The sequence below is a fragment of the Salvia splendens genome, unplaced genomic scaffold, assembly GCF_004379255.2.
Source record: "Salvia splendens isolate huo1 unplaced genomic scaffold, SspV2 ctg128, whole genome shotgun sequence".
Lineage (NCBI taxonomy): Eukaryota > Viridiplantae > Streptophyta > Magnoliopsida > Lamiales > Lamiaceae > Salvia > Salvia splendens.
Genome location: NW_024598769.1, coordinates 1 through 12,772, shown reverse-complemented (window position 1 = coordinate 12,772; position 12,772 = coordinate 1). Strand labels below are relative to the sequence as shown.

At 34.0% G+C, this 12,772-nt stretch overlaps 1 protein-coding gene across 1 annotated transcript; it reads right to left on the bottom strand.

Moving 5' to 3' along the window:
• Positions 1 to 7,679: 7,679 nt before the first annotated feature.
• Positions 7,680 to 12,143, bottom strand: LOC121789072 (guanosine nucleotide diphosphate dissociation inhibitor 2-like). The gene is made up of 5 exons (XM_042187605.1): positions 12,050 to 12,143; positions 8,956 to 9,080; positions 8,134 to 8,344; positions 7,991 to 8,065; positions 7,680 to 7,801 (listed from the first exon to the last, which is right to left on the bottom strand). Exons 1-5 carry the CDS (start codon positions 12,125 to 12,127, stop codon positions 7,751 to 7,753), a joined length of 540 nt encoding a protein of 179 aa, XP_042043539.1. The 5' UTR covers positions 12,128 to 12,143; the 3' UTR covers positions 7,680 to 7,750.
• Positions 12,144 to 12,772: the final 629 nt, after the last annotated feature.

The following is a 12,772-nucleotide window of genomic DNA, read 5'->3' as shown; positions in this document are numbered from 1 at the left end:
TCTCAAACAAGATAAAACACCTATACATACAAATACCTTTAATTGAATCTGCATTATTATTGATTAATCAACCCGGCGACGGCTGAAAGACAGTAGCAACGGCGACTGAAACGACGGGGAGCAGGACTGCCTCCCCGTTGGGCTTCGGCGGCGGCGGCTTGACGAGACTGCTGGAGAGGGGACAACGCCGACGGAAGCGGTTGCTGCCTCGACGCGACGCTGAGGCTACGGTAGGCGGCTAGGTCGCGACCACTGAGGCAGCCTCATCGGCGACTCGGCCGCGAAAGGAAGAGGAACGCTGCTGCCTCAATAAGCCAGACCCTGGTTTTTCGGTTCTAGGACGGAGAAGGCGAGGGATCGACGGACGATTGGCGTAGATTCGCCGGAGCCGACGGAGGCAAATGGCGGCGGAAAAATGGAAAAAATCGGAGACAGATTGAGAGAGGGAAACGTCGCCGGTGCATAACGACGGCGGCACCGGCCGAACGCGAGGAAGGATTCACCGCGACGGGAGAGAGGGCGAGACTAGGGTTGAGGATTTGGGGAAGAATGGAAAGAAGAAATGAGGGGGAGAGAGAGGGGAAGCAGAGACGGATGGGAGTATATTTGTTTTGGGCCTCTACATGTTAATTAAATTGGACCACTGAATGTTAATTGATTCAGGCCATTAAAACTTTATTTTTGGAGTATGAATTTTAATTAATTTGTGGCCATGAAATTTAATTCCTTGGACCATGAATTTTAATTGACTTGGGCCATTAAATAATTTCCTTTGGGCCTCTGATTTATGTTGGGCATTTTAATACTTGGACCAACAACCAATTAGTTTTGACCTTACTAATTAAATCTCATTTTATATTTAATCCAAGAGAATTAAATTGAGGATGGACTAATGATAAATTAAGTCATAGAATGGGCTACCAATTTTAAAAAATACAAGAGAAAGGGAGGGAGATGCCACATTTTTCTGTAGGGTTTGTAGGGAATATTAATTTATGGAGTATACTGTTATTTAGGTTTATTTGTGTTGAAATTTTAGTCCAAGGATTGTATTATTTGGGCTTTATTTGTATTGGATTTTATGATTTTGAAATATTTTATAAAAATATAGTTTTAAATTGGGTGTTACGTATATATCATTATATTTATGTTTTAAAAATTATGTTTTAATTTTGAACTATTAATTTATTGGACTTTGTATAAATATTTTTTAATTTAAATTCATCTTTGTAATTAAGTTTATGTATTGTTATTTTGCCTTTTATTTGAGTTAAAATTGGAATTGTGCTAAATAGTTTAATTTGCCTTCTATTTGGGTTAAAATTAAACTTTTATTCACCATTGTAATAATTTCTTCTCTGAATTAATCTATAAACTAAATGGCAACACAAATATATAATTTAATTTTCATGCTATATTTATTTAATTAAAATATTTAATATTTCATCCTCATAAAAATAAAGACATTTTTTATATTTGATTCAATTGAATGACCGAAAGTTTTAATTATTCGTGAGTTTAACTGAATATTAAAAATAATACTTCTATTTTTATACGAAGTTGTAGCATGTCATTGAAGTGTGATTGCTCTATATGTATTATATAATTTTAAAGTGTTTTAGTTAATATGTATTTTAAAATTTATAGTTAATTAATTAAAATAGTTTTTGAATTATCTAATATGAGTATACTGTTATTGTACGTTTCTTATTACAATTCCTACTCTTTGATCTTTACTCACACATATAATCTTTATTTGTATATTTATTCTAATTAACTTATATTCATTGATCCTTAGTTACACATACTCTTTTTGTAATTAATTTTATTGTTTTTACTCCACTTGGATCATAAATTAATATTATATATAAATAATACATTCATTAAGGAGTAGTACATTTTTTTTAAATCTTCACATTGCTTTGAGTTCTTCTTTTCTATATTTTTATTATATTTTGTATTCATTATTTGAAACTCTTATGTCTCGTGCATAGCACAGAGGTTAATACTAGTTGTCCATAAAATAATACTCATTCAGTTCCAAAAAATTAGTAGTAAAATAGCACATCTTAGAATGCAAAGCTATTTTGTTTACCCTTTTGGCCATTTAAAAAATGACAACATTGGACAGAAAAGAGGCAGATATTATTGGACAAAAAATTGGTAAACACTCGCTTCTCAAACAAGATAAAACACCTATACATACAAATACCTTTAATTGAATCTGCATTATTATTGATTAATCAACCCGGCGACGGCTGAAAGACAGTAGCAACGGCGACTGAAACGACGGGGAGCAGGACTGCCTCCCCGTTGGGCTTCGGCGGCGGCGGCTTGACGAGACTGCTGGAGAGGGGACAACGCCGACGGAAGCGGTTGCTGCCTCGACGCGACGCTGAGGCTACGGTAGGCGGCTAGGTCGCGACCACTGAGGCAGCCTCATCGGCGACTCGGCCGCGAAAGGAAGAGGAACGCTGCTGCCTCAATAAGCCAGACCCTGGTTTTTCGGTTCTAGGACGGAGAAGGCGAGGGATCGACGGACGATTGGCGTAGATTCGCCGGAGCCGACGGAGGCAAATGGCGGCGGAAAAATGGAAAAAATCGGAGACAGATTGAGAGAGGGAAACGTCGCCGGTGCATAACGACGGCGGCACCGGCCGAACGCGAGGAAGGATTCACCGCGACGGGAGAGAGGGCGAGACTAGGGTTGAGGATTTGGGGAAGAATGGAAAGAAGAAATGAGGGGGAGAGAGAGGGGAAGCAGAGACGGATGGGAGTATATTTGTTTTGGGCCTCTACATGTTAATTAAATTGGACCACTGAATGTTAATTGATTCAGGCCATTAAAACTTTATTTTTGGAGTATGAATTTTAATTAATTTGTGGCCATGAAATTTAATTCCTTGGACCATGAATTTTAATTGACTTGGGCCATTAAATAATTTCCTTTGGGCCTCTGATTTATGTTGGGCATTTTAATACTTGGACCAACAACCAATTAGTTTTGACCTTACTAATTAAATCTCATTTTATATTTAATCCAAGAGAATTAAATTGAGGATGGACTAATGATAAATTAAGTCATAGAATGGGCTACCAATTTTAAAAAATACAAGAGAAAGGGAGGGAGATGCCACATTTTTCTGTAGGGTTTGTAGGGAATATTAATTTATGGAGTATACTGTTATTTAGGTTTATTTGTGTTGAAATTTTAGTCCAAGGATTGTATTATTTGGGCTTTATTTGTATTGGATTTTATGATTTTGAAATATTTTATAAAAATATAGTTTTAAATTGGGTGTTACGTATATATCATTATATTTATGTTTTAAAAATTATGTTTTAATTTTGAACTATTAATTTATTGGACTTTGTATAAATATTTTTTAATTTAAATTCATCTTTGTAATTAAGTTTATGTATTGTTATTTTGCCTTTTATTTGAGTTAAAATTGGAATTGTGCTAAATAGTTTAATTTGCCTTCTATTTGGGTTAAAATTAAACTTTTATTCACCATTGTAATAATTTCTTCTCTGAATTAATCTATAAACTAAATGGCAACACAAATATATAATTTAATTTTCATGCTATATTTATTTAATTAAAATATTTAATATTTCATCCTCATAAAAATAAAGACATTTTTTATATTTGATTCAATTGAATGACCGAAAGTTTTAATTATTCGTGAGTTTAACTGAATATTAAAATAATACTTCTATTTTTATACGAAGTTGTAGCATGTCATTGAAGTGTGATTGCTCTATATGTATTATATAATTTTAAAGTGTTTTAGTTAATATGTATTTTAAAATTTATAGTTAATTAATTAAAATAGTTTTTGAATTATCTAATATGAGTATACTGTTATTGTACGTTTCTTATTACAATTCCTACTCTTTGATCTTTACTCACACATATAATCTTTATTTGTATATTTATTCTAATTAACTTATATTCATTGATCCTTAGTTACACATATTCTTTTTGTAATTAATTTTATTGTTTTTACTCCACTTGGATCATAAATTAATATTATATATAAATAATACATTCATTAAGGAGTAGTACATTTTTTTTAAATCTTCACATTGCTTTGAGTTCTTCTTTTCTATATTTTTATTATATTTTGTATTCATTATTTGAAACTCTTATGTCTCGTGCATAGCACAGAGGTTAATACTAGTTGTCCATAAAATAATACTCATTCAGTTCCAAAAAATTAGTAGTAAAATAGCACATCTTAGAATGCAAAGCTATTTTGTTTACCCTTTTGGCCATTTAAAAAATGACAACATTGGACAGAAAAGAGGCAGATATTATTGGACAAAAAATTGGTAAACACTGGCTTCTCAAACAAGATAAAACACCTATACATACAAATACCTTTAATTGAATCTGCATTATTATTGATTAATCAACCCGGCGACGGCTGAAAGACAGTAGCAACGGCGACTGAAACGACGGGGAGCAGGACTGCCCCCCCGGGCTTCGGCGGCGGCGGCTTGACGAGACTGCTGGAGAGGGGACAACGCCGACGGAAGCAGTTGCTGCCTCGACGCGACGCTGAGGCTACGGTAGGCGGCTAGGTCGCGACCACTGAGGCGACATCTCAGCCTCATCGGCGACTCGGCCGCGAAAGGAAGAGGAACGCCGCTGCCTTAATAAGCCAGACCCTGGTTTTTTCGGTTCTAGGACGGAGAAGGCGAGGGATCGACGGACGATTGGCGTAGATTCGCCGGAGCCGACGGAGGCAAATGGCGGCGGAAAAATGGAAAAAATCGGAGACGGATTGAGAGAGGGAAACGTCGCCGGTGCATAACGACGGCGGCACCGGCCGAACGCGAGGAAGGATTCACCGCGACGGGAGAGAGGGCGAGACTAGGGTTGAGGATTTGGGGAAGAATGGAAAGAAGAAATGAGGGGGAGAGAGAGGGGAAGCAGAGACGGATGGGAGTATATTTGTTTTGGGCCTCTACATGTTAATTAAATTGGACCACTGAATGTTAATTGATTCAGGCCATTAAAACTTTATTTTTGGAGTATGAATTTTATATAATTTGTGGCCATGAAATTTAATTCCTTGGACCATGAATTTTAATTGACTTGGGCCATTAAATAATTTCCTTTGGGCCTCTGATTTATGTTGGGCATTTTAATACTTGGACCAACAACCAATTAGTTTTGACCTTACTAATTAAATCTCATTTTATATTTAATCCAAGAGAATTAAATTGAGGATGGACTAATGATAAATTAAGTCATAGAATGGGCTACCAATTTTAAAAAATACAAGAGAAAGGGAGGGAGATGCCACATTTTTCTGTAGGGTTTGTAGGGAATATTAATTTATGGAGTATACTGTTATTTAGGTTTATTTGTGTTGAAATTTTAGTCCAAGGATTGTATTATTTGGGCTTTATTTGTATTGGATTTTATGATTTTGAAATATTTTATAAAAATATAGTTTTAAATTGGGTGTTACATATATATCATTATATTTATGTTTTAAAAATTATGTTTTAATTTTGAACTATTAATTTATTGGACTTTGTATAAATATTTTTTAATTTAAATTCATCTTTGTAATTAAGTTTATGTATTGTTATTTTGCCTTTTATTTGAGTTAAAATTGGAATTGTGCTAAATAGTTTAATTTGCCTTCTATTTGGGTTAAAATTAAACTTTTATTCATCATTGTAATAATTTCTTCTCTGAATTAATCTATAAACTAAATGGCAACACAAATATATAATTTAATTTTCATGCTATATTTATTTAATTAAAATATTTAATATTTCATCCTCATAAAAATAAAGACATTTTTTATATTCGATTCAATTGAATGACCGAAAGTTTTAATTATTCGTGAGTTTAACTGAATATTAAAATAATACTTCTATTTTTATACGAAGTTGTAGCATGTCATTGCAGTGTGATTGCTCTATATGTATTATATAATTTTAAAGTGTTTTAGTCAATATGTATTTTAAAATTTATAGTTAATTAATTAAAATAGTTTTTGAATTATCTAATATGAGTATACTGTTATTGTACGTTTCTTATTACAATTTCTACTCTTTGATCTTTACTCACACATATTTTCTTTATTTGTATATTTATTCTAATTAACTTATATTCTTTGATCCTTAGTTACACATATTCTTTTTGTAATTAATTTTATTGTTTTTACTCCACTTGGATCATAAATTAAAATTATATATAAATAATACATTCATTAAGGAGTAGTACATTTTTTTTAAATCTTCACATTGCTTTGAGTTCTTCTTTTCTGTATTTTTATTATATTTTGTATTCATTATTTGAAACTCTTATGTCCCGTGCATAGCACGGAGGTTAATATTAGTTGTCCATAAAATAATACTCATTCCGTTCCAAAAAATTAGTAGTAAAATAGCACATCTTAGAATGACATGCATTTACGGTTAGTAAAATAGAAAAAGATAGAAAAAAGAGATTGAAATACTGTTAGTATATAATGCGGTTCGCATTATTAAAGAAATTATTACTAAAAATAGAATTGTGGAGTATATTTTAATAGGATGTATCAAAATGATGAAAGTAGTCCATTTTATTGGGACGGAGAAAGTAGCATTAATAGTGAATGATGCAGATTTTAACACTCCCTCCGTCTCATGCTAGTTGCATTTTTCAATTTCGAACCTTTCTAAACTATTTACCCTATTTTTATTTTAAGAAAAAATTTGGATATTTAATTAAGATATTAGAGTTAGTTAAGTATTCCTTTATTAAATGTTCTCTTATTATACTTGAAATGCTAATTTTATAACACTAATTACTTATGTTGTAAAGATGATAAGTGTGAGTAGCATGTGACTGAGGGAGTGCAAAATTATTAAAGTAAAAGAATAACACTACTTCTGTCCCACAATAGAAGTCATATTTGGTGTGGTGGCACGAGTTTTAAGAAATGTAAAGAAAAATTGGTTAAATAAGTTAGTGGACTATGTTCCCCACTTATATATACATTAGTTTTATAATAAAATGTGAGTGAAATAAGTTGGTGGAATGTGAGGCCTATTTATCATTTATGATAAAAGAAAAATGTGACTCTTATTGTGTTACAGACAAAAATGACAAAATATGACTCTTATTGTGGCAAATGTGAGTCACTCTGTTAGAATGTGGAATTTACTATAATAGATAAAATTTAATTTTGAAAGTTGAAACAAAACTAAAAAAATTAGATTATATTTTGTAAATGGAAGTAGTATTTTTCAGTTTATTCTGATTTATAAAAATTAAATAATTAATCTAGAGTATTGAAATGGGAATATCGTGCAACTGAAATTTAAAAATGGATACCGTGTAAATAATATTTTTCAATTTAAAAATTTATGATTATGTAAAATTGAAATGAGAATATCATAAAACATTGAGTCCACAACCAATTTAATGTAGAGTATATTGACTTGCTATATTGTGGTGTCATGTTGATACATTTAAATAAGTTATTAAGGATAAACAAGGATTGCTTTATTTAGACTTTAGTACTCCTTATATATCATGAGTTTAAAATCGAGCTATTTCGAGTTTGAAGCATGCATGCATGAGCTAAACGCATGATTTCACCCAAACATGAATAACAAATATCACAATGAACAACAAATGAAACATTGAAGCAGATGTCATTTCTCGGATTTTACAAGGCAAATTCTTGTATCCATAAGACATTAGTAGGATAAAAGCATAGAACAACCAACATTCTCATTCTTCAGCAGCACTTGCAGCACTTAAGTCAACATTAAGATCAAGAACCTGAAAAAAGAGCAAATAGTGGTATTTTTTAGACAATAAAGTCCATCTAATTTGTCTTCCAATCAATCAGATTAATTGAAGTGGCGATTCAAGTCCTCCCTAAAAAAAGAAGTATAGAGACAAGACAGTGATGGAACTCTCAGATCTCAGAGTCCAAGTAACATATAGGTTAGGAGACTCAATTCTTACCTTTCCTGTAATCAAGGTATACATATTCTGCACATCATCGACGGTGGACTCAAAGTGAGTGGTTGCATCATAACTCTGTACATATATAGGAAATGCCAATTAATCAACAAGTGATTTTTAAGTAAATTTATGTAAAAACTTACTGTTGTTATGAAGCAATTGTCTAGAGAAGGCTTGTTGACTGGTTCAAATCGATCATAAGTCTCAAAGAAAATCTCATCCACACCTCCTAGAAGATCAGTACCAGGTTTGAGTTCACTCTGGGGGTTATCAGTTTCTGCTTCAGTCGAGACAAAAGCAATGTATTTTCCTTTTGGGGCAACATTGTGAGAATATGAGCAACAAAACAAATACCTATAAAGCCAAAAAATTATCTAATATTAAGAAACTTTCCACTCTTAAGGGCCGTAACCGTAACACACTTGAAATATGTAAAGAAGTAAGTTAAATCACACTTATGAAATCAGTTTGTTATTGTACCAAAATCATACTTTTATGCACTAATATTTTCTGCTCGGTCCCGTATAACATTTTGGTATATGCCAATGTGACCACATAGACAAGTTTTTTTAGAATATTAATGTCGCCCCCAAAGTTCAATCTAATTCTCCCTCCGTTCTATAGTAGTGGAGACAGACATTTCTTTGGGCACAGGTATTAAGAAAATTTGGGTTAAGTGAGTCAAGTAAAAAGAAAGAAAAAAGGTTGAGAGATGAAGGGAGAATAAAGTAAGAGAGAGTAAAGTAAGTGAGAATAAATGTGTTGACTATTATTAAAAAGAGAAATGACGAACGTACCAAAATGGCAAAATGACTCTATTACTATGCAACGGAGTGAGTAATAGTTTACATGCAATCAAAGGAAGGCTCTATTCACAGAATAAATAAACGATATATCTTTAACTTTTGTATCTCTTATAACAATCATGATAGTAAAAATGAAATATAGGTTGCAAGATCACTTACATGTCGGATTTGCGACCCAGCTGTTTCTGGGGTAGGATAACTTGTGCTGAATTGGAATCATTGGTGCTTGGAATAGGATGGCTCATGATAGCTATAGCTCTAGCTACTTTGCCAACCTTCTTAACCTATAACAACCAACATGTTATTATTAATAATGATATCAATTTATCAAAGAAGATGCAGTAAAACACAGAGCTTAACTTTCATATGTTGAGTGCCTTGGGAAAACTAAATTACAAAGCTTAACAAGTAATTAGCACCTGTTAATATAGTATATGAATTCTATCCCACATCGGTTATGTAACATAGCCTAACTTAGTTTCTTGTACTATATATATTTGGCATATGTTTACTAATGATATACACTACTACTTTCTCCATTATCCCTTTTGACATCTTTTTCTCCATCTTCTCTCCCATCTGTTCGTCTTGCTGATGGCAACTATTCTCCTGTAACTGGCACTGGTGTTGTCAAACCCACTACTCATATTACCCTTAATAATGTTTTGTTTGCCCCAAATTTTCCAGTCAGCTTAATATCTATTGGTCAGCTAACAAAAACTCACAATTGTTCTGTCACTTTTTATCCTTCATATTGTATCTTTCAGGACCTGCAGACGAAGAGGACGATTGGTGGAGGACATGAGCGTGGCGATCTGTACTACTTGGATATTGTTTCATCTGTCTCTCCTAGTGCTCTCTCTGCTGTTGTGTCTCCATATCAGTGGCATTGTCGTCTTGGTCATCCGTCTTCTGCTAGTCTTCGTAGTTTAGTTCCAGTTGCGTCTGTTGATTTTAATTGTGAGTCATGTGAGTTGGGCAAGCACCATCGCACTTCCTTTCCTTCACGAGTCGAGACTCGTAGCTCTTCTGTTTTTGATTTAGTTCATTGTGATGTTTGGGGTCCGAGTAGGATTGAGTCCAGGGGGTTTCAAGTATTTTCTAATTCTTGTTGATGATTATTCCCGTATGTCATGGTTGTATTTGCTTAAACACAGAAGTGAAGTCCCTACTGTTCTAAAATCTTTTTATCATGAAATAAAGACCCAATATTCTGTTGATCTGCGTATTCTTCGCAAAGGTAAACGTACTTGTACCACCAAACACCCCGTATCTAATCATGTTTCCTTTACTCTCTTGAGTGCTCCTTTTCGTGCCTTTGCTCTTTGCATTTTGTCTACAGTGATTCCAACTTCTTACCAAGAGGCACTCAAACACCCTTTATGGCGAGCCGCTATGGATGAGGAGATGCGAGCTCTCTTGAGTCGTGGTACTTAGATTCTGGTACATGCCCCTGATTCGGTGGATATTGTATCTTGTCGTTGGGTGTTTACCATAAAATTTCTTGCTGATGGTAGTATTAATCGTTACAAAGCTCGGCTTGTGTCCAAAGGATATACGCAAACTTATGGTATTGATTACTTTGAGACGTTCTCGCCCACTGCTCGTATGAATTCAATCCGAATTCTGTTCTCTTTGGCTATTGATCTTTCGTGGCTCATGTATCAACTTGATGTGAAGAATGCTTTCTTGTATGGTGATTTGACTCCGACGGTCTTTATGGAGCAACCTTCGGGATATGTTGCAGAGGGGGAGGATGCTACTAAAGTTTGTTGTCTCAAAAAGGTAATTTATGGCCTTAAACAAAGTCCCAAGGCGTGGTTCGATAAGTTCAGCAGTGTCCTTGGAACTATTGGTTTTAAGCAATGCAAGTCTGATCATTCGATTTTTGTGCGACATCAAGCATCGGGTATTGTTATTCTCATTGTATATGTTGATGATATACTCATATCTGGAAGTGATGTTCGTGGAATTGAGGAAACTAAGAAATATTTGCAGCAACATTTTGTTATCAAGGATTTGGCCGTCCTAAGTATTTCTTGGGAATTGAAATTACACACGGAAATTCTGGAGTGTCTCTATCTCAGCAAAAGTATGCTGCATATCTATTGAAAGAAACTGGACTACTTGGAGCAAAGCCCGTTGATACTCCTATGGAGGTTGATCCAAGTGTTTGGGATGACAGTGGAGAAGTCTTGGAGGATAAAGCTAAGTATAGACGTCTAGTTGGAAAACTTATCTACTTGACAGTAACAAGGCCTGATATTTCCTTTGATGTTGGCTTAGTCAGTCGTTTTCTGGATAAGCCTAAGCAAGTTCACTGGGATGCTGCTATTCGAATTCTTCAATATGTCAAGAAATCTCGCGGCAACGGATTGTTATTCAAAAAGAATGGACATCTAAAAATTGAAGGATATTCTGATGCTGATTATGCTGGTTCTAAGTCTGATAGAAAGTCTACTTCTGGATATTGCACCTACTTGGGAGGAAACCTTGTAACTTGGCGAAGTAAGAACAACATACTGTTGCGGGATCGTCTGCCGAGGCTGAGTATAGAGCTATGGCTCATACTGCTACTGAGATGGTCGGAGTCAAGAATCTACTTGGAGAATGAACCTTTAACTATGCATTGTGATAACCAAGCTGCAATCTATATTGTGAACAATCCGGTTTTTCATGAGAGGACTAAACATATTGAAGTTGATTGTCATTTTATTCGAGAGTGTGTTTTGAATCGGACAATTACTACTCCTTTCACTTCATCGTCTAACCAGATTGTTGATATCTTCACAAAATCGTTGCCTGTGAAGCGTTTCTCAGAACTTTGTACCAAGCTGGACTTGATCAATATATATGTTCCAGCTTGAGGGGGAGTGTTAATATAGTATATGAATTCTATCCCACATTGGTTATGTAACATAGCCTAGCTTAGTTTCTTGTACTATATATATGTGGCATATGTTTACTAATGATATACACTACTACTTTCTCCATTATGTCTCTATATTTTACTGTTCTACAGCACCAATGTCATAAACTCTACTCGTTGAAGTACGGTACCACTTCCAAAAAGATTTTAATTATCGAATAGGTATACACATTAAATTCTTCCTAAAAATTTTAAATATCGAATATGTATACACATTAAATTCTTCGAAAACATTTTACATATAGAATATGTATATACATTAGATTAAGAGATCAATAAAGGATTTAAAGAAACATGGGGAAACCAAAAATATAAAGAAATTACCTTGTTTGGAAGGTACGAGGGATCACATACAACTTTTTTAGACTTAGCTGTTTCCCCTTCTGATGTAACGCCACACATCTTGCCTTCCTCATCAAACTCGACCTGAAATTAAAAAAAAAATATTGATACCAGTGCATATGAGTCACCATTTTAACAGCCAAAAACAGAACGCCAACTTAACTTTAAAATACAAAATTTCCATGGGAGCATAACATGAAACATACTAGGGGAAAAATGACAATGGTTATTGTCAGATAAAGCCATAAAAGTCATGTTTTATGGTTTACTCATGCTTAAGTCTTACTAATTCCTCTTCAGTTAAGGAGCACAATATTCAGTATGCATCCCACTCTGTATGAAGTGCAAAACTTCTTTTCCTATTTTGAGCCTAATCTTCATAACAGAAAAGATCCAGACATTTCAACCAAAGTTTTAATTCAAGAAAACATTTTTCCATATAAATGCAAAGTCTTGTATAATTTGAAGTCAATAGATTAATCTTCTGTAAAGAGAAAAAAGAAGCATCATCTCATCCTTCTAGTTGGTGCAAGGGATAAAAATGGGGATGACAGTTATTGAGTATGAGGAATGGGTATGTGTAAATAATATTACCTTGCACTAAGGTTTGCTCAACATGTAAGTTCCACCATATACAGCACTTAGACGAGCAAACGCCTGGTCACAAGTAAAAGCAACCAATGAATGTAATTTTAGAGGAAGAGA